General features: G+C 43.8%; 1 protein-coding gene across 2 annotated transcripts in view; it reads right to left on the bottom strand.

The window, feature by feature from the left end:
* ELAPOR2 (endosome-lysosome associated apoptosis and autophagy regulator family member 2) overlaps window positions 1-23200 on the bottom strand; it is a 152942-nt gene that overhangs the window by 16715 nt on the left and 113027 nt on the right. For both annotated transcript variants that reach the window (XM_054017049.1, XM_054017058.1), the window contains exons 9-16: window positions 14416-14596; window positions 13590-13718; window positions 11612-11702; window positions 9899-10001; window positions 9230-9367; window positions 5661-5924; window positions 4815-4988; window positions 3142-3331 (exon numbers count right to left, since the gene is read on the bottom strand). In XM_054017049.1, coding sequence (XP_053873024.1) covers window positions 3142-3331; window positions 4815-4988; window positions 5661-5924; window positions 9230-9367; window positions 9899-10001; window positions 11612-11702; window positions 13590-13718; window positions 14416-14596 — 1270 coding nt within the window. The remainder of the gene's footprint in view (window positions 1-3141; window positions 3332-4814; window positions 4989-5660; window positions 5925-9229; window positions 9368-9898; window positions 10002-11611; window positions 11703-13589; window positions 13719-14415; window positions 14597-23200) is intronic.

The raw sequence follows: 23200 nt of genomic DNA, 5'->3' as shown, positions 1-23200 counted from the left end.
CCTGTAATTTTGCATTATGCACAATTTTTTAAAAATAAACCATGTGAACTTCTACCCATCTCATAAGATACAATTTTATTATCGAAGGGTATGCAATAAAACAAAGAGCTAATACTAAAATTCATGGTGTGAGATAGAGTTTTACGTTTTTCAAAGGGAATGTGCAATTTGGAGGATTCCATATCTACAACCTTAACGAGTGGAATCCTCTGTCCAAATAACAGGTCCTGCATAGGAATTAACAGTGTGAGCTTCCCTGCGCTGCTCTATACTCTCCTCTACCAATACATGGGTGGACCGCCTCTTGGGGGTTCAAAGTTTGTGCTCATGCTCATTCTGTGTCTGCAGAACTGCCAATGTGGGGGGGTTGTACTTTCAATGAGGATGGCCCTAGACCACTAGAGACAGGCGAAAAGTAAGGGGACACATTCACAAACTTTTTTTTTTTCCCAATAAATGTTCGCCCATTAGTTTGTGCTGAAATTCCTGAGCAGCTCCCTTATCCCCCTGCACTGTGACCCTTGGGGTTGGGGGCCTACCCAGGGTAGCATGGGAGACAATGAACTCCACATGTTGCAGCTCCACCTCCTGCGCAGGTGAGGAGGAGAAAGGCAGGGAATGGGAGGAGCTTTTGCTCTTCTCTGCCTTGCATTGGCCAACACAGCTAAGCCAACACAATGGGAAAACAAACTGGTTAATGGTATAGACCAGTAGCTGCTTAACCTCCCCTGGAGGGGAGCAAAGGGGGAGCCAGAGATTGAATTGTGACTCTACTGGCTTGCTTCTAGGGTGATGCAGCTATTCACTGCCCCTTACTCTGGGTGGAGACTAAACTCTCAGTCTAGTCCTAAATATATTATTTTGAAACCATGACAACAGGTTTCTTCCCTAAATACCTCCTCCATTCCCCTTGCCAAATATCTTCCAGCAAGGTGCCTGAAAGCCTTCTTGCCTTTGTTTCTCTGCTGTCTTCCTTGCTCATTGCTGGGCCTGAAAAGTATCGACATCTGTCATAGATTGGGCACTCCCCACCTATTGCACAGGGCATCCGTTCTGCACCATCTCCTCAGTGATCAGAGAAGGAGGAAACACATTAGGAGCGTGTGACCCTGAGAGCTTCCCAGTGTCAGAGAGCAAGGGCACGGTGGTCTCGGGTAATGAGTTTCAGCTGGCCAGACCAGGTCAGTGTGCCCTGACTTACTTATGTCATAATCTGTATCTAATGGATGTCATGGCCGATGTCATTGGAAAACTAATAACTCACTGAGCCTTGGTATTCTTGTGTGATGTATATATGGGGTATGTATTAAGAGTTAGGGATATATGCTGGAATTATGACTAAAATGTATTTAAACCAGGCACGTCAGGGGAAGTTGGTAAAGAGGTCTGCCCTAGGCAAAGGAATGTTTATTTGCTTCTCTGGCCAGCCCAGTCATCAAGCAAAGACAAGAAAGGTCCATTTACATATTAGGTAAACAAAGTGATCAAGCTAACAAGCGAGGGAGGAGACAGCTTCCAGTAGGGAAATGAAACTTTATCTGGGATATAAAGAGAGAGGGTCTGAACGTCAGGTGATAAGCAATTGAATCAACTGATTACTGTGTTATAAAAGTGTATCAAGTCAGTTCTTTTCTGAAAACTAATGACACACTAGTGATTAATATCATTGTGAAATGCATGTATTAGCACTGTATCTGGAACTGTGAATACTCACTGATATTGGGCTTTACAGTCTGTGACCAAACAAAGGGAGAAACAGGTTTCACTCAGACAGGAAGGAAGGCAGCTATCTAACGGTCTCCAATGAAATTAAGCAAGGTGTGACCAAAAACAATGGAAGTTTCATTTACATGCAAATCAGTGTGAGGCTGGGAAGATCACAGGAAGGGAAGAACAGCATGAGGTCATCCTACCTCCTGAAACAAGATCATTGAACTTTGGAAGATACAAGCAGACACAGAAAGCCATGCTGGCATCCAGCATAAGACAGACATAAGGGAACAGAGCTGAGAAAGATTGGTCCTTCAGCCGAGGGGGACTGAAGTCTCTGGAAACTGAATATAGGTGAGAAACCTGCTTAGGCAAAGATCTTTCACCTAGGAAGACAAGGGAAACCAGCCCCTTCTGTTTCTGTGGAAGGTCCTGACTGAGAGAAAGGCAGCCATGACTGGAAAGAAGAAAGACTGGTAAGAAATCAATCTTGAACAAAGACTGTAGCTTGTTGAGTCTTAGCTATTACAAAGGATATTTTCTATTGTTTTACTTGTAACTGTTTCTATTTTCATTCCTTATATGTGAACTCACTTAATCCTATGTATATTTGTTAATAAACTGGTTTTATATTTCTATAAACGAACTCAGTGCTGTGTTTTCAGGGAAGGGTGGCGTATTTACTCCAGTTAAGTTAACAACCTGTAAAGTGCTTTTGTCTAGGGATGGACACTTCAGGGCACACAGTTTTGGGGAAATTCGGGACTGGGAGTGTGTTGGGGTCACCCTGCTGGTTGTAACCAAGGCTGGTGGAAGCCAGAGTGGGGCTGTAGACGAACTGCTGGGGTTAGAGCTGCCTAGCACACAGACACTCAGGGCTGGTCTACACTGGGAACTTACATTGCATAGCTACATTTCTCAGGTATAGAAGCTCTAGGTCAACAGAAGAATTCTTCCATCAACCGAGCTACTGCCTCTGGAGAGGAGAATTACCTTCGTTGACAGGAGAACACCTCCCGTCAGCATAGGTAGTGTCTACACTGAAGTGCTACAGTGGCGCAGCTGCACTGCTGTAGTGGTTTAAGTGTAGACATACCCTTAGCGTGTCACCTGCATGCTTGCAGGCTGGCTGTGAGCATCCCAGCTCGGAAGGTATAACAGCAAAGCACTGTAAGGCACGCCAGGTTGCAGGGTAAGTGCTGACACAGCCCTTTACTAGTCTGAACTGCACCACCAGAAGAGTGACCAAGTATAAACTAATAAATAGAGAGCCTTCTCCACAGAGAGGCTAAACCACTGCAATCCCCACTGATGCGCATAGGATTTGCGGGATTAGACCATAAAACAATATCGCCCTTTTTCTTAGTTGCAGCTGAACAGCCTACAGAATCTTCCTCATGAACAAAAAGTAAAAGGCACAAAACCATGTACCTAAGAATGTATCAGCAAGGCTGTTGGACTGCAGAGCCAGTGCTGTTCTGAACCCCTTACTGTCTGATGGGATGATCGTAGACTGGCATACAAAAGTTCCCACCAAGCTTGAAGAGTCTTCTGATTCAGCTACCATATCCTTTACTGTGACATCTGTTATATTGTCTGTGCAAATCGCCATCTTCTTTCCCTATGGATATTAAACGAGTAAGAGAAGATGTTAACTTCTGGCAGGATTTGCAGCCTTGTGAGGGAGGGGATGCAAACAGAGGGTGCTGATTCCCCATTAGCAATGGTCATCAAGAAAGAGAAAACATGCAACATTACTTTGCCATCATTAAGCTTTCAATTAAATTCTGGTGCAAATTCTGAAACAGCCAGTCACCTACCCGCTGTGCATTCCCATATGTACTATCCAGAACCTGTGATACTAAGCACCTTTATTTGTTTATCTTGACAACATGGTGTTTATTTGCAAAGCATAATAAAATGCCTTGTAAAAGAAAAGCGTTTTCCCCTTAGTACCTCATTATCTGGGGTTTAATCCGGAAAAGCTGTTCTCTGAAAGAGTATAAATGCATGCAAAGCATAAATGCATGTATATTAGGTTCGAGCCCACAAGCCTGCATTAGTGTCTCATGGAGTCCTACATATCCTTCCACGCAGACCTACAGTAAAATTTTAGAGCAACAGCAACAAAGGACAAAGCAATTTACTCATCAAGGGCCCAATTCTGCAAGCTAATGAGCACTCCATGTTCCCAATCCAGCAATGCACTTAAGCACAGGCTTAACTCAAAGCAGGTGTGTCACTCCAAGCTGATGGGACTACTCACCTGCTTAATGTCACACCGGTGCTTACATGCTTTGCTGGATCAGGAAGTGTGTGCAGCACCTGACAGGGCTGAGCCTTGAGGCTCTGATCCAGCGAAGCAATTAAGCATCTGCGTAATTTTAAGCATGCAACTAGGCCCCTTGGATTACTGCCATCCATGGGACTACTTACATGCTTTCATTTACGCATGGGCTTAAGTGCTTTGACAGATCAGGGTCCACACTAGCATTGTGTCGGGACATTTCAAGACTCAGATTAAGCCCCCATTGCTGGAAATCCTGGTTTTCAACTGCATCGGTTAAACACTTTTCACCACTGCTCCAAAAGTCTGAAAACAGAAAGTCAAGTACAGACGCAGGAAGTGCACAGCTGTGGCAGACAGCTGGGCATCAAGGGACGCCATAGACAGAAACACCGGGGCCGTGAAGAAAGAAGTCAACAGGAAAGAGTCTCAGCTGCTAGCTCAGCGGCACACCACGTTAGCAGCCGAAAACTCGGGTTTATGACTGGATTTAGGAGACCCCCCACGGCGTGAGAGCAAAGGAAAAATCAGTGAAGCTACGGAGTCAGCAAGCTCCATTTCTGTGCATCAATTCAGCCTTTAGCACGCCTGTGCCCTCGCCGGAGAATCATTCTGCCATATACAGCAGCCTCACTCGGGGCTGGATTCAAAGCCCACTGGAAAGTGCTTGTGCTATGCAGGGCCCATTTCTGTAAGTAGCTCAGGGAGTCAAGGACCATTAGCACCACCCAAGATCAAGTCCCAACTGACCAGTGGGGTACTGCAACGTATCAATGTCAGGAAATGCAAACGCCCACCTGCAAAAGCCACCACTCACCTCATTCCCACACAGGCTGATGTTAAAGAAATGAAAGAACTTTGTCCCTTTGGATGTAAAGCTGGGTCCATTCATTAATGACCCCACCCCGCTGAGGTTGGTAAAGTCATAATTCAGGGTCTGGTTGTCCCTGAGGTAAGAGAGCGTGCAGTCGCTGAAGCAGGCGGAATGGTCCTTTGGGAAGGAGAGAAGGTAAATATTACAGAACAGCTACTGACCCCAACAACTCCCCTTCCTCTGCTAAAAGTAAAGGGAGAGTCCCTCCTATCTCCCTGGCTCACATCTTCCCCTCTCCTAGGTTGGTGAGGTGAGAGCTCCCACTCCTGTTCCAAACTATTTTAACCACAGCTTATATCTGCTGCAGGCTACCACCATTATATCGCAATCTGACGTGAGTCTAGAATTCCAGTCAGCAGAGGGCATTGGCAAGTGTATGCAACCCCAATTAATCCAGTGTTGGTCTTTGTCCCCTACTGTAGCTAGATAACACATAGCAGTTTACGAGTCCATTACTACATTTTCACTAATGGATCTCGTGCTTTCAGTCAGCCAATAGAAGCTTGGGCTTTTGAATCCCAACGTCCTGGGTTCGATCCCTGCAGATGGACTAGACGGGGGTTTCGTTGCACAGAAACACAAATATAGCATATCATCTCATGTTTACAAACAGAAGTTACACCAGGGATGAATTTAGAGCTATGAAACATTGGTTTTAACTACACTGCAGGACAAGCAACCTGGTGGCATTTCTACAGTGAAGCAGTAAGACCTGCCCCTAGAGTGCTTATACTACAACCTCCCATCTCTGCCTTTAGTCAGGGTTAAAACCACTTTCAATCTCTGTACCTTGTTGCTTTTACTGCCAGGCCCACATGGGATACAAGACTCTTTGCCGTACACCTGATGTATGGACAGATATGTGTTGGCTGGGCACTCCTTGCATTGGTTGGTTTCCTTCTCAATGTAGTGTCCAGCAGGACAGGGTACGCAGGATGACCCAGACTGTTCAGACCCCAGTGCGCAGGCCCGGCAATACGAGGCAACTCCATCCAACACATTGGTCACTGTTATCGAGTAGATCTTTGCCAGGTCGTGTATGAATTGCCTGCTCTGAAACAAGTGCAGAAGAAATAACCCTAGAGCTACTTTCGAGTCACACGTTAAATACTTCACCTATAGTATAGCACAATCAGAATCCGGAATGCTCATCTTCTGTGCAATTGGGTCCCAAATATGGGAACATATTTAAGCATGTAGTTAGCTTTAAACATGTGTGTCACAGGGTGGGATGGCCCTTTAAGGGAGTTGGGCTTAGCCCCTATCTGTGACTAATAAGCTGTGGCTCAGGTGATGGGGCTGAGGCAAGGGATCAGGGGATAGGAATAGGTGACTTGCAGACTAAGATAAAAGGCCAACAAGCAGCTTAGTTGAGCATGGCACCAGTGATACCTGCTCTTCCAGGAGAGCCTGGGTCAGGGGAAGGGGCCTATTTTGTCTGTTTTGATTTAGGTTTAATTGGTTTGATTTGGAAAATGAAACTTAACCCTGAAGTAAAGGGATTGAAATCGTTCTGTTGTTGAGAATGTTATTTAATGCACTGGTTGGTGTGTTTACCCACTGGTTTACAATGGGCCTAAGTCCCATTGACTTTAATGGCACTTGAGCACTTGCTTAAGATGTTTTTCTGAATAGTGACTTGGTGAGTTCACATTTAACAGATGGGGAAACTGAGGCAGGAAGGTTCACTGCCCAAGGTTACAGGAAGAGACAACTTCACAGCAATGACTAAAACTCAGACTAACAGTGTGTGCTCAGACCATTTCTTAACTGACAAATACCTAAAACTCCTGGCCATTCTCCACCTCCACCTCATTCTAGATTACCAAGTTCACAGCCTGTAGTATTGCAAGTCTGTTTCCATCTGAAGTCCATAACGTTGGCTTCTAACAGCATATGATTACCAGCACCTGACTGGTCTAAATGTAATTCCTAAATTCACATCTAAGGGATAAGAAGATCATACCTGAAATGATTTGTTTAGCTAAATCATGTGTTGAGGCTGAAGAAAAGGGAAATGTAATTAGGCAAGGGAGTGTCTTCTTCTTTTTTTTTTTTTTAACTGTTTAAAAAAAATGTGTAGTGACTTTTGTGCTGGGTTGACAGACCTGGTGGCTAAGTCCTTTTTTTTTTTTTTAATTAATTAATGGAGATATCCCATCTCCTAGAACTGGAAGGGACCTTGAAAGGTCATTGAGTCCAGCCCCCTGCCTTCACTAGCAGGTCCAAGTACTGATTTTACCCCAGATCCCTAAGTGGCCCCCCTCAAGGATTGAACTCACAAGCCTGGGTTTAGCAGGCCAACGCTCAAACCACTAGCTATCTCTCCCCCACCCCCAAAAGGCAGCAGCCAGGCATGATTGCTCACAATCACATCACCAAGGTACCCGCTGGAGACCTAGTCTCCATGTTGAGTCAGTCCTATCTCTACTGAGATCACTGACCCTGGTGCCAACTTGGTGATAGGGGCTTTGTGTCTACTAAGAACCGCTTTACCAATTCATTTCACATAAGCTACCAATCAGTCATTTGATGGTGATGACTTGGTCTTAATTCCAACACTGCATGTTTATTCTGTATTATAAATGAAACAATGTATATTTGGTACAGAAGTGGTCCTTAACTAGTCAATATGGACTGCAAGAGCTGCTATAATGAGAGTGGAGCAATCTGCTGGTGTCCTACATGCAGGAGTCGGGATTAGAAGAGAGAGCAGAAAACTATGGCACTTAACTGCCCCTTACAATATTTTCTGGACTGAGCAGGCCTTCATGCTTAATTCAATAACAAAGGAACAGCGTCTCTTGGTTTGTGGTGGAGTAGATGAATGTGCGAGCCTTTTGCTTTCAAAGATCTTGGGATTTGTCTCAAGCCCCTGATGCTATACTTGGTTCCCTCCAACTAGCTCCAAGAGGCATGTGCCTATTATTACAAAACCAGCACAGAATTTGTAACACATCAGCATGAATGGCAGTCTCTGCTGAGCAGAGCTCCAGGGTTGCAATGGTAGATTAACAGTGTTGTGTGTGCAGGTTAGCACTGCACATGCCCACGTTTATGGTTGACTGCTGTCACTCCTTCAGTTCTCACAATTACTAAAATCTAACCAAAAATGTAGGAAAAGGACATCGAAATGAAAATTGTGGGAGAAATGCCTCAGTGTAGATTATACAAAGAGATGGAAATGCTGCCTGGGACACTGGGCACCAGGCCACAATCAGTGAAACTATTTTGAAAACCCGAAAAGAAGAACTATTGGCAGAGGAAGTCTCAATACCAGTTGGCTTATGAACGTGAGACAAGATATGGTGTTACAGTGCCTCATTACTCCAGAATTACCTATGAAGAACACAGGAAAACGCAGAGATAAATACAAAATGAAATCTTCCTTGGGGTGTCCTCAACGAAGATGTTTGTTCAATGGGCTGAGTTTGGTGGAAGAGATGAACCAACTATTAACACATAACCTGTGTTGAAGAAAAGCATTGTGCTACCTTCAGAGGTTAATCTATGCAAGGGGAGTTCATCTGTATATAAAGATTGCCTCCTAACGCTGCCAGGGTTAAGGAGACCTTGGGTTAAGTGCAATGTAGATGCTGCTCACACAAGTTAGAGCTTCCCCAACATGCCTCTAAACCTGATAAAGCCAAAAGCCCCAATTTCAGCCAAGTTCTTAAGCAGATGCCTAATTTCAAGCACGAGATAGTTGCACAGACAATTCTTTCACACTTTTTCCAATGGAGCTGCTCCCAAGGTCAAAGCTAGGTATGCGCTTAAGTACCTTGCTGAATCATGGCCCAAATGCAAGGTGCTGAGAAAGACATAACAGGATGGACAATGTACAAGTGCAAGCACAGGAAGCTTATGCTTCTAACATTTTCTGTCCCCTCAGTTTCCCAAGTCAGCATTTTTCATGTCACTCTCTACCATTATTAAAACAAGACAACACCTACTTTGTGTCAGATGGAAGCAAATTTGGATCTGAAATGAGGGACATCTCTTCCAATAAGGGGGAGTCAATTGGATCAACCACCTTTTTTGGAGATCGCCCAAGATCTTTTGCTTTTAGAAATTTACTCAACTTTTCCAGCTCCTCGCTATTTTCTATGTCATTTCTTCCTTTTTACCCATCCACTTTCCATCTCCCTACTCAGCCACTATTGGAAGTCTGATATATCCACAACCACAAATCCAGATGGCAGAAAGTGGCAGTTAAGTTGGACAGGAGGTCTACCATCTGCCAGCTTCCTCTATAAATGAACTGAGAAACAAGCTGGAGTGGACTGGGAGTTCTGGGCACTTCGAGCAAACGTCAAGAGGAGGCTATGTTGTTAAAAAAGCAAGCATCTAATACTTACATCTTGGCCCTGGTTTGTCCTCTGGAAGGCCCATGTGAATGTGAAGGAAGCATTTTTGGAGATAATGTGAGTGTAAGATTGTTTCTCCTTCGTCTTGCCCCAGGATTCCACCACATTCGTGTTTTTTCTATTAATATCCTAAAAATGTACATAGTAGAATTAACAATACCGTGGAATAAAGCTGTGAAATATTAAATGCCAGTGTGTTACAGTAATAGCTATGAGGCCTTAGCGACTCCCCAGACTTACACAGTGAGTGAGTGGCAGAATCAGGAACAGAACTCAACTTTTCTGAGTGCAATTCCCATGCCCTGTATCCTGAATCACGATACTACTATACTTGAGAGGTCAAAATCCCGATCATATTTTAGTCAATGGGAGTTTTGCCAATGGATTGAATGATGCAGAATTTAGTCCTTTTTTGTATTCTTTTAAAATAATCAGATAGCAGAAAAGAACAGGATCATTACCATGAGTGATGGAGAAGCCCTGCTAGAGCATCAGATAAATACCCCTACAAGGGCACTGCAGATATTAAACTAATGCCACACTTACTCTTAGTGATAATAAACCTAGCGCAGCTAATTCATGCCCATATACAACTATGAAAGAGATATGTGGAAAACCAAGATCATATCCCTCCGCCATACAGATAGAGGTCTCACTTACCACCATAAAGTACATCACGCAATCTGCTGAACAGATGGTCTCAAAAATAAAAGAAATCCGTCCTAGTTCTGACCCGGTTGCTCCCGTCACCGATGTTGGAGGTCTGTTTAACAGACAGGAAATGAAATATTTAACAGGTGCTCTAAGGACACCTAGCAGTCAATTATGCCAATTGGTTTTTTAATCAACAAGAGAGGTGAAGAAATTCACTCACATGAAACCTGTCCTAATGTAACCGGTTTTTGTACCGGTATCACTACTTCAGTTCGGGGGGAGGGGTGTGTGTGTGATTTTTTATTATTTTTTTACAATGAACATACAGTTTTACCTGTCTGGATCCCTGGGGCAGTCCAGTCAGCTGTCAGGGCTCTTCAGGCCTAATGCCTGGGGTGCCCTCTCCAGCCCAGTCTCTATTCAAGCAAAAAAGCATTTGCAGGTTTCCAAGCAGGCTCAGTTAGTGTCTCTCATTGGGCCCCTTTGCACTGGCTTCCTGCCCAGCCACTGCTGCTCCCTATAAGTCCCATGCAGATCCGCACCCAGCTGTGAGGTCTGGCAGCCACCACCTGTTCCACGTGCAGCTCTGTCCACAATTCCTGCGGCTTCTCTCCAGCTTCCTGCTGCCACGTGGCTCCCACCTCCAAACAGAGGTTGGCCACTTCCCCTTTCGGACCTTCCTCCGTGCCTGGCCAGGGGAAGGGGAAAGTGCACGGGGAGAAGGCTGATGGGATACATAATCTCTGCATAGCCAGGAGAAAGGGGATGTACGGTGGGGAGGGGGCTGATGGGAGTTGTAGTCCCCTGGTTTGCAAATCCACCACCTGTTCAACAACAACTTTCTTCCTAGTGAAGGCAAGACCCTAGTGAAGGAGAGCTGACTGAGCATGTCAGAGAGGACACACACATTCAGAGTCACTGTGATCTCTCTCTTAGAGACTGTTCTTGTTTGTTGTCATCCCTTATTCTAAAATAAAAGTCAGCCATATGGCTGCGCGTTGTGTATGGGAATACATCATACCGCTGACTTCAGTAGGATTGCTTACGTAAGTAAGCTCTGCAGGGTCACAACCTAAGGCCGGATTCAGATCTCATTGGTTTGACTTCAATGGAATTGCACTCAATTTGCTCCAGCCTAAGTGAAAGCACAATATGGCCCTTAGCTGCTGGCCAAGGCCCTGATCCTGTTATCCTGTGCAATGACTTCACTCCATACAGCTGTAAGAAGCAGCCTGATTGGAAATTCAAGGCTTATGTTGTCAACAGTCCCAATCACAATAAAACACTGGATAATGAGTTACTTATGGATGATGTAGTACTGGAGAATCAGGCTTGGTCTATGCTACCACTTACATCGGTATAAGTCATGTCACTCAGGAGTATGAATAAGCCATCCCTTTGAGCAACATAAGTTACACCACGCTAAGTACTGGTGTGGACAGCGCTATGTTGGCAGGAGAGCTTCTTCCACTGACATAACTCCCGCCTCTCGTGGAGGAGGATTTATTATGCTGATGGGAGAGCTCTCTCCTGTCAGCATAGAGCATCTTCACCAGATGCACTACAGCAGCACAGCTGCATCGGTGCAGCTGTATCGCTTCTAGTGTAGACTAGCCCATAGTAACTTTCTTTCCATTGTATTCCAAGCATGAGCCAACGTGAAACAGGTACAAGAGGAAAAAATACAAGAAAAATTGACAAAGAAACTATGTTCCTTACTTAAATCCTGGGATATGCAGGTTCAGGATAAGATAATCATTGTCAGAGCCCCCTGCCCCACTCTGGATGTGATCACCAGCCACCTCCCAGCCTGCAAAGGAAAGGCCATTTTTTGTACAAGAAACAGTCAGTTTATTTAAATATGCAAGTCTCTCTATATAATGTATTTTTCAAAATTTAGTTAATTATTTAAAAAAAAAAATCTTTAGACTAAATTGTAAAGTCCTAATAAACTGTTTTAAGACTGGCTGTACTGGGTCAGTCCAATGGTCCATCTAGCCCAGTATCCGGTCTTCCAGCAATGTCCAGTTCCAGGTGTTTCAGAGAAAATGAACAGAACAGGGCAGTTATTGAATGATACATCCCCTGTTGTCCAGTCCAGCTTCTGACAGTCAGAAAGTTAGAGACCCCACAGCATGGGGGTGCATCCCTGACCATCTGGGCTAATAGACACTGATGGACCTATCCTCCATGAACTTATCTAATTCTTTTTTTTTTTTAAACACACTTATACTTTTGGCCTTCACATCCCCTCGCAACAAATTCCACTGTTTGAGTGAGCATTGTGGGAGAAGTACTTCCTTATGTTTGTTTTAAACCTGCTGCATATTAATTTTATTGGGGGACCCATGATTCTTGTGTTATGTGAAAGGGTAAATAACACTTCCCTATTCACTTTCTCCACACCATTCATGATTTTATAAACCTCTATCATATCCCCCCCCCCTTAGTCATCTCTTCTCTAAGCTGAACAGTTCCAGTCTTTTTAATCAGTCCTTGTATGGAACAGCTTCCATATCTGTAATCAATTGTGTTGCCCTTCTCTATAGCTTTTTCAAGTCTAATATTTCTTCTTTGAATTGGGGTAATCAGAATTGTATGCAGTTTTCAAGGTGTGGAGGATTTATATAGTGGCATTATGATATTTTCTGTCTTATTATATATCTCTTTCCTCATGGCTCTTAACATTCTGTTCTGCTTTTTGACTGCTGCTGCACATTGAGCAGATGTTTTCAGAGAACTATCCACGATGACTCCAAGATCTTTTTTTTTTTTTTTGGAGTGGTAAGAGCCCATCATTCTCTTGCATCTCCTGGAAGTTAGCTATTAATTGTCAATTTCACAGGCAAATATTACCATGAAGTCATGATTTATCAAAGCAACTGAAATTCTATGGAGTGTGACATACAAGAGGTCTGACTACTTGATCATAATGTCCTTCTGTCCTTAAAAATCTACAAATCTGTGGAAGTCCATCCCTATTCAGCAAAGCACGTAAGCACTTGAAGTTAAGTCTGTGTTTTGCTGAATCAAGGACTGAATTACATCATCCTAGCAGTTTTAGCATGTAAAATAGAGAACAGTTGTTCACCAGGATCCTTATACAGAACAAGAACAATTCCTCATAGGCACTAATAGAAGGATGGGTTGGAAAATTTTTGAACAAGAATATTTTCATAGGGGTTCTGTGATGGCTCTCTGCTGCCATCTCAGCGCACATGCAGGGAGACTGCTTTGAAGGCACTAGGCTGGCTTGATGCAAAGATTGAAAACTTTGTATGTTTTCAAAAACACTAATAAAATGTCCTTGAAAGTCACAATGATCATGAAGACACAAATGGAAAGAACCAAAAATAGAACTCGGAGAGGACTTTTTTTCTAATATAGACCTTTAGATGCATAACAGTGTACTATGGGCCAGATTCTCAGCTGGTATAAAACGGTGTAGCTCCAGGGAAGTCAACGGAGCCAAAACGTTTACACCAGTTGAGGATATTTATTTTCTCCTTTTTGGTATTCAACAAGTTTTATATCTATTAGAGGTATCAAATCCTTGTGCAGTGAGAGGACGAAAAGGAGCTGCATGTTGGGATGAACTGCATAAAGCACATATATTCACTGGGATAGGCACTCAAATACTATGGTGAGTGGCACCCATGAAAGACAGACAAGTAATAAGATAGAAAGACCGGCTCACCATTCATTCCATCACACTTTGAATTGCCAACATTAAAACAAGAAGTCTTCATATTGACTGGCAGAACGTTCCACCATTTATATTCAAGCCCGAGAGCTGGTTCAGTCCCAGCAGGGCAGGCCTTGCATTCTACAGGAAGAGAAAGGCAGAAAAAGAAAATTACACACAATAAGTGAATATCAAACACAGCGCTTTAAAAAACTCCATAACCATTAGCGTTTCATTCAGGGCAGCTGTGAGCAAATCTGAAGACAGTTCAAAAGAAACAATTAAGCCCTTTAAAAATGAACAGCCAATGATCACACAGAATCAGACCTGCAGAACTTTCTCCCAGCTGGAATGACAGAGGCCTCACTGCGGATGATACTTTGAATCAGATCAGCTGGACTAATGAACTGTAGGGAACAAATAGGCACCAGCAGAGGGATGGACTAGATGGAATGTTTTGTCTGGAATGGTTCTGATTCCATTCTCAGAGAGCTTAAAAAATAACTTTAAATATGTGCATACCAGCCAAGAGACATATCCAGGAGACATCACAGTAAATAACGGCAGCAATACATTATAACAAAGCATTCTGGGGATCAACTGGGACACTCCTGTTCTTTATGTTCTCCATCTCTCCCTCCCTTCCCCAATCCTGCTCCAATGTCATTTAACCAATATCTATTTTACAGACCAGAACACTGACTGACAGGGACATGTCACAGAAATGTAGACCACACACAAACAAGTGACAGCCTCCATAAAAACAAACAAAGTCTGTAGGCGTCTAACTGCCATAAGTTATTGAGATGGTGTATTCACCAGATAATAGACCTCATACCCTTTGTTCCATCCGAAATCATGCCCGGAGGGCAAGGAGAGCAGGAAGATGATCCATTGTTGTAAAACCCAGGGTTGCATGGTGGACAATCCTTCTTCTCTCCAGAAGGAGGCAGTTTCAACGCACCAGGAAGATCCTCCCTGCAGATTTTAGGCTCTATCCATTTGTACATTATCTGAGTCTGAAATTGAAAAGTATTTGAGTCACACATTACATTAGATGGCATTAGGACTCAAAGCTGATTAAGTTCCTAATTAATGTTCACCTGAAGGCGCTGGGTGTTTTCGGTGGGACCCAGACATGACAAAATGAAAACCAATCAGAGAGTTTTGGACAATAATGTTAAGTGAATACAAGGGAGTCATGGGAGGAGAGAGGAGACTGGGGTCACAGATGACTCCAAGATTTTAGGCTATAAGAGCAAAGCAAAGGTTTGACTGTGAAGAGTGTTAGTGGAGTCAGAAACATGGGACAAAGAGAACTTTTTACCTAGGAAAAGGATTCCGTGCCTGAAGCATTCATTAGGCGCAAGTTATGGTGTAGACAGGAGCCGAGAGAGTCAAGACAGGCAGAAAAAGGAGAGTCTGACAAGGTGGGATGTCATTTTATCATACACACTTGCACACACAGACACTCACACACTTGCACACAAGCTCACACACACCCACACTCATCCCTGGGTCATTTGACAAAACTGCTAGGTTCACACTGCTGAAATCAATCACACAAGGACTACTGCAATCCCCTACGCTAGGCTTCCTGAATCCCTACACTCTAACCTCCAGCAGATCCAGCAGCACAGACTGCTTTCTCATTCCAGTAGCATCACCCCATCCCTCTGTCACCTTCATTAGAAACTCTCCTTGCACTTTCTCCACTCTAATCCCATGATCTCATAGCCTCCTTCTGCCCTACGCTTCTCTGTATCCCCTCCCATAAGTTAGGATTCTTCACCACTGGAAATAGGGGGCCTCTTTTGCACTTTGGATGCCACATCTGGAGCTTTCTTCCCCTCCCTCATTTCCTCCTACACATGGAAGCCATCTTCCAGCATGGATGCCTGAAGACAGGAGCCTAAATCCATAGCAAGGCACCAAAATAAGTGACCTGATTTTCAAGAGGACACGCATCTGATTTTATTAATTATTATTTGTTGTTTGTATTGCAGTAGCATGCAAAGGCCCAAATCAAGATCAGCATCCCACTGTGCAAGGTGCTGTACATACACATAAGAATCTACAGCCTTCCTCTGATGAGCTTACAATATAATTTAAAACTAGATGCAAAAAGTGAGTGTAATAAGCAATATGAGGAAAGGACGAGAGTAACAGTAATAATATCGCACAGTTACATAGGCTGTCCATGTGCACAATTTGATAGCTACAAATCAGTTGAAAATATGTTTCTCTTTTATTAACAAACAAATATCAGTTATCTCCGACTACCATTCCCATCAATACGAGCCTGACCCAAAACCCACTGATATTAGTCAGTCTTTTCAATGTGCTTTGGATCAGGCCTTACTTGGTTGATTTCTTTTAGGCACCGCAGCAGATCTCCATTGACTTCCCGTTGGAACATGTCGGCTTTAATCACTTTCCCTCTTTAAACCAGACTTTAAAAACAAAAACTTTCTATTTTCCCTGAAGCATTTTATTGACTTTTTTCTGTGAAGCGTTTGGGTTACTCTGTATAAAGAACACATACAAAAAACACTTCCTTCCCCTCCCCCATTTTGAAAACGGAGCGTATTTTGAGGCATTTGTATATGAGAACTTCACAAGCTGAACATTATCTCAAGACTTGCCAATACTTTGACTCTCCAATCCTTTCAGCGAACACATGTTTAGAAGGGAAATGAGATCAGGTAGCATGAGCTGCCTTTTCCTGAACCCCCAGGAGTGACTTATGTGCAGTGAAATGTTATTTGTTCATTTGACATACAGCTCAGACTGTGCAATTCGATCCCCCATGAGCAGACTTGAGTCCGTGCAAAGCTCAGTTGCCATCCCAAGGGTTCCTAAGGGATAGATCATTGCAGGATTTTGGTTTCAGGATTTCATTAGGCGAGAGGTTCCCAATTTTTTTTTTGCTGGGTCCCCCTTCAGAAAGTCACATCCCACCATGCATGCCCCCCCTCTTTTTAAGAAACAGTGTTTCCACAGATGCCTAGGGTCAGAAGCCTATCCCGGCCAGGGCACCCTGCTGCTCCCCAGCCCAGGGCACATTCTGGGTATGCAGTCCCAGCAGGACACAGACAGATAGGCTTGCACTCCTTTTCTCATGTCCCTGGGATCCCCAGAATCACTCACAGGCCACAGGTTCCTCTGGCCCCTGGTGCAACCTCCAGCACTCATCTGCAAGAGGCTGTGTGTGCAGGGAAGAACTACCTCCCACATAGGGAGGGGGGGCACTTATGTATCAAGCTCTAGAGAGGCGAGCAAACTGGAATGGGCCCCTCCCCATCTCCAACACAGGGAGAGGCCACACCCCCTCCCGCCTCACCTCTCTCCTCCTGTTGTCCCTTGACATTCCTGCGTGTACCCCAGAACTTGGCAGTACTGCACTCAGCCATGTTGTCGCATAGCTAGGAATAATCTTAGGCCTTTGTGAGACAAGGTTAGACAGGTGCATACTTGCAGTCTGTTAATTAGAATGGGAGGATGGGATAGAAAGTTATGGAAGAGACGGAGTGGATAATGACCTTGGTTTTAGGTGCCCCTGACATATTGTTGTTATGGCTAGAAATGCTCGAAATGTTTTGAGATAATGAGTAGTTTGTTGAAATTAGGAGAACTGGTGACCCAGTAGAGGTTATTATGCCGACCCACTAGGAGTCACTGTAGGTTGCGTGTTTTGTTAGAATTAACTATAACAGATTGGGTAAAAGTAAATACCTCACAACAATCCAAGGGAGCTTTTCTTCCAGAAAGGAGCCGACTTCTAAAGAGTGTCCCTGAAAGCCTGGCTGGTGATCACTCAAAACCGTCTCAGGCCGTGGGTAACTATAGCTGGGATGTCCTAAACCTATTGCTTATGTCTGTGTTTGCTTAATATCTAATAAATTGTAGTTTTAGATCAGAGCATGCTTACTTGTATTGATATTTCATCAGGCAGAATTGCTGTGTTCCCACTGATTTATTCCTGACATTGCCTGGAGTGAAACAGTGAAATTTGCTTTGGGTTCTGAAAATCCTGGGTAACAGATTTGGCAAGCCAGCCAGGAGTGGTGGAGAAGAGGGAAGGACTGATGCAAAACAAAAAACTCACTTGTAATAGGAGAAGGGGGTGGTAGAACAGGGCAGCTCAGATAGTAGGACTGCAGAAGCGTGGGGGTGACAGTGAGTGAGAGAGTAACAGGCTGGAACAGGAAGTGTCTGGATTGAAACAACAGAAAACAGAGTGAGGAATCCCATAGCAGAACTCAGGCTGATCACGGGAAATGTCAGAGCCATGTTGGGAGAGCAGAAGGGAGTAGTGATTGCAATCCATGGGAGTCGTAGCCTAAGTGGGGGGAGATGAGTCAGAGGTGGATCTCTGTGGTTGCCAACTGATGCACCAAGACTACTTCTGCCCCTGCTTTCCCTGCCAATTTGGAACTCCAGAACCCTGCCTGGTTGTGCCAGACACGCTTGCCGACTAAAAACACAGACCCAGGTCTGAACTATGTCCCACAAACTGCAGGCTTAACTGAAAGCAGCTTAAGAGTTCCTGACTCCAACACTCAGATGCCTAACTCCCAGTGGTGTCCAAACCCCCAATAAATCCGTTTTACCCTGTATAAAACTTATGCCAGGTAAACTCAAATTGTTCACCCTCTATAGCGCTGATAGAGAGATATGCACAGCTGTTTACCCCCGGCCTCCCCCCCCCCGATATTAATACATACTCTGGGTTAATTAATATAATAAGTAAAAAGTGATTTTATTAAATACAAAAAGTAGGATTTAAGTGGTTCCAAGTAATGACAGACAGAACAAAGTAAATTACCAAACAAAATAAAATAAAACACACAAGTCTATGCCTAATACAGTAAGAAAGTGATTACAGATGAAACCTCACCCTCAGCAATGTTCCAGTAAGCTTATTTTACAAACTAGCCTCCTTCTAGTCTGGGTCCAGCAATCACTCACACCCCCATGGTTACTGTCCTTTGTTCCAGTTTCTTTCAGGTATCCTCTGGTGGTGAAGAGCCCATCTCTTGAGCCAGCTGAAGACAAAATGGAGGGGTCTCCCAAGGCTTTATATAGTTTCTCCTTGTGGGTCTAAGCCCCTCCCTCCACCTGTATAGAATTACAGCTACAAAATGGAGTTTTGGAGTCACATGGGCAAGTCACATGTCCATGCATGACTCAGAACTTTACAGACCAAGCCACATTCCTGGGAAAGCTCAGATATGGATTGGCATCTCCACATTCATTGTTAGCTTAAGTGTTTTTTGATTGAGCACTTACTAGAATAGTCTTTTCTCAGGAAGCTGACCAACTGCTTCATTGAGGCTACTTAAAATTAAACCAGTACACCAATATTCATAACTGTGAATACAAAAATGGCACATGCATATAAATAGGATGAACATATTCAGTGGATCAGAACCTTTACAGAGATATGTTACATGGCATATGTAGCATAAAACATATTCCAGTTATGTCATATTTACATTCATAAGCATATTTCCATAAAGCATTATGGGGTGCAGCATCACACCCTCCTCCTGAACTTACTGCCAGAGACTTGGGCACTGTCCACGATGGAGGCAGTACATGTAAAATCCCTGTTTGTCTTTGGTCACACTCCCTTTCAGTACCTTTAAACCATATGATGTCATTCATAGGTGTTCTAGCAAGGTTTGGGATGCCTGGTCCCCTGGTGCCTGAAAACAGGTTGGGGTGTAGTGTTGCTAACAGAATGCAAACAGAAATATTTGTTAAAGTGTAGGTGTCTTGGCATTTAGCCACCAATGCCATGAGGTGGTGTGCCTCAGTTTCCCCTTCTACACAGCAGCATGAGCCTGTTATGCTGTTGCTGCTGTGCCAAGCTTCCAGCCTGTTTAAAGGTATAAGATGAAGGGTAACAGGATTGTGGGACTGTCTTGTCACCATCCCTAGCATGTACAACAGTTTCTTCCACAAATCAGGTATGGCCCACATCTTTAAAGGGTTTACCACTAGTATTAACTCCTTTGTCTTGACCCATAGATGAAGTAGCAAAAGACACAAGATTAACAGCAAATCTAGGGCAGACAGGCTCTGTGTGATGGTGTACCCCATAAGGCTTCATGGGAATATGCTTATGAATGTATATATGATATAACTGGAATATGTTTTATGCCACATATGTCATGTAACATATCTATGTAAAGGTTATGATCTACTGAACACATTCCTCCTATTTGTATGCATGTATCATTTTTGTACTTGAAGTTAGGAATATTGGTTGTATACTTGCTTGATTTCTAAGCAGCCTTAGTAAAGCATTTGGTCAGCTTCTTGAGAAAGGAATGTGCAAATTAAGTGCCCAATCAAGAACCACTTAAGCCAACAATGAACTCGAAGACACCAATCACATTGGAGCTTTTCCAGGAATGTGGCTTGGCTGGTAAAAAATAACACAAAAAAATAAAAATGTAAAATTTTAGAGCCTTCAAATCCACACAGTCCTCCTTGTTCAGCCAATTTCTCAGACAAACAAGTTGGTTTACATTTGCAGGAGATAATGCTGCCCGCTCTGTTTACAATGTCACCTGAAAGTGAGAACAGGCATTCTCATGGTACTGTTGTAGCCAACATCGCAAGCTATTTTCGTGCCAGGTGCACAAAAGATTCATATGTCCCTTCATCTTCAACCACCATTCCAGGGGACATGCGTCCATGCTGAATGGACATGTGATGCATAGACATGTGACTTCCCCATGTGACTCTAAAACTCCATCTTGGAGCTGGACTTTGCATAGGAGAGAGGAGGGGGTCTCCAACCACAAGAGAAAGTCTACTTAAACCCCCATTTTGTCTTCAGCTGGCTAAAGAGATAGCCTCTCTGCCCCCAAGGATACTTGAAAGAAACTGGAAGAAAGGACAGTAACTACAGGCGGTGTGAGTGATTGCTGGACCCAGACTAGAAGGAGACTAGTCTGTAAAAGGAAGCTTATGGGTGAGGTTTTTATCTGTATTCAGTTTTCTTAGACATAGACTTGCGTGTTCTATTTTATTTTGCTTGGTAACTCACTTTGTTCTGTCTGCTATTACTTGGAAACACATAAATCCTACTTTCTGTATTTAATAAAATCATTTTTTACTTAATACATACTCTGGGTTAATTAATAATACCCAGGCAGGGGGCAAACAGCTGTGCATATCTCTCTATCAGTGTTAGAGGGTGAACAACCTATGAGTTTACCCTGTATAAGCTTTATACAGGGTAAAACAGATTTATTTGGGGTTTGGACCGCATTGGGAGTTGGGCATCTGAGTGTTCTAGACAAGAACATTTCTTAAGTAGCTTTCAGTTAAGTCTGCAGCTTTGGGGCATGTGGTTCAGATCCTGGGTCTGCGTTGGAGCAGACTGGCATGTCTGGCTCAACAAGACAGGGTGCTGGAGTCCCAGGCTGGCAGGGAAAGCAAGGGAAGAAGTAGTCTTGGCACATCAGTTGGCAGCCCCAAGGGGGTTTCTGTGATCCAACCCGTTACACTCTGTTCACACAATTTGTCTTGTTTAGTGTCCATTACCTTTTTCACTTCCTTTGTGAACCATGATAGGTGCCCTGATGCAGATTCTTCTGCCTCTTTGGAGAAGGCTTTTAATTCAGGCATGTGTTTGAGGCTTTGGCAAGGGTGAACTGCAACCATGCTTGCCCTCGGCCCCTCCCTCTGGAATTTCTCTGGGCTGGACCCCACTCCCTTGTGAAGCTTTACCCTTAGCTAAGGGTGCAAGGACTTTGTAACCTCCCACCAGTTCTAATTCTGCCATTTTCCCTGGCAACAAATCCTTGTTCTGGATCAGGTCCCTCCTGACCACAGAAACCTCAGCCCCCGTATCTCTCAATCCAACGCGTAATTTACCATTAAGATTAACAGCATGCATATGCTCACTGCTCGGCTGGGTAGAAGCAACCTTTACAAACCCTGTGTGGAAAGAGGCAGCAGCCAGGCTCTGAGAAGCAGCAGCTTCATGTGTTACCTGCTGCCTGTTCCCTCTTAGCCAAGGACAGTTATTCCTCAATGATAGCACCTTTTGGGCTCCTCTGCTTGTACAGGAAATTTATGACGAGTAATAGGGGAATGGGGAGGCAAATGCCCAGCCTCCTTTTTCCCCAGGGGTAAAATGGTGATTTTGCTTTCCCCCAACCCTGTACCCCTCTGCCAGTGGTTTATGTTTAATTGCAGTTTGTCCTTGCTCATATAGGGTGACCAGATGTCCTGATTTTGTAGGGACAGTCCCGGGTCTTTTTCTTATATAGGCTCCTATTACCCCCCACCCCCTGTCCCAATTTTTCACACTTGCTGTCTGGTCACTCTATGCTCATAGAAGTCTGCAAACACAGCTAATTCACCCACTGCATTCACCTTTTTGTCCCACAAATACGGTTTTACATCATCATTGCACATATTCAGGAATTGTTCCCAAGTAACCAAATCACACATTCCTTCAAAGTTTATAATGCCTTTCCCCCTCACCCACTTATCTACCAAATCTCTCATTTCATTTACATAAGCCACATTACTCAATCCAGATCCCCTCTTAAGACTCCTGAATTTAACCCTGGGGGAGGGGGAGGAGGAGGGAGGCATGCCCCACAGTTTGAAAACTAATGCATTAGGCATTGGATTAGGCCCAAAAAGATTCAATAGCTCAAGAGAAGAAAAGTAGATAGGTTCCAAAGTGGAACAATATACACAGGCCTCAATTTGGCAGCATTTTAAAATTATAGATTTCATGTACGTCTCTTTTTACCTCTCTGGAGAGGACTGTCACAATAGAAGATAACTGCCACGTAGTAATAGGGGAAATCCAAGGTAAATATGCAGCCCTTTTTGTGTTCTAAGCTGCAGTGCAGTTGACACGGCCTTATGGACTTGCCAGCATATTGTTATTTCTGGAGCAGGTATGCATGTCATTTAAAATAAAATACTACTACTACTACTACTACTAGCTCTTGTATAAAGACTTCATGCAATTGAGTAAACATTACACCCATAAGTAATCCCATTGAACTTAATGTGCATACGAACTTAGCCAATCAGGTTGGGATTTTCAAAGGAGAAAGTCAATGAAACCCAAAAGGAACTGGGTGGCTAAATCCCTTAGGCCCCTTTGAAAACCTCAAGCTCATGGAAAGACTTCCATTAACTTCAACAGGCTTTGGAGCATTCCCTTAGGACAGTGGTTCTCAACCAGGGGTAAGCAGAGGTCTTCCAGGGGGTATATCAACTCATCTAGATATTTGCCAAGTTTTACAGCAGGCTACATAAAAAACACTAGCGAAGTCAGTACAAACCAAAATGTCATACAATGACTTTTTTATACTGCTCTATACCCTGAAATGTAATTGTGATGAGTTCATTGGATAGTAGTTTGAGGGAAAGGTTATCAAGAAGGCAGGAGTGGTGGACTTGGAGGTCGGCGTTGGGAGGCTAATCAAAGCAAGTGAGCCTTGAGGAGGGACTTGAATTTCACAGATCAATTACAGTGCAATCTGTAGGAGACTACAATTACAGCCTGCTACCTTGAGTGTAGCGGTAAACGCTATTAATTTACTAAGTCATTAGAAAGAGGTTACTTTTGAATG

This window comes from Malaclemys terrapin, chromosome 1 (genome assembly GCF_027887155.1).
Source record: "Malaclemys terrapin pileata isolate rMalTer1 chromosome 1, rMalTer1.hap1, whole genome shotgun sequence".
NCBI classification, from domain to species: Eukaryota; Metazoa; Chordata; order Testudines; family Emydidae; genus Malaclemys; species Malaclemys terrapin.
This window is presented reverse-complemented; position numbering and strand designations above follow the sequence as displayed.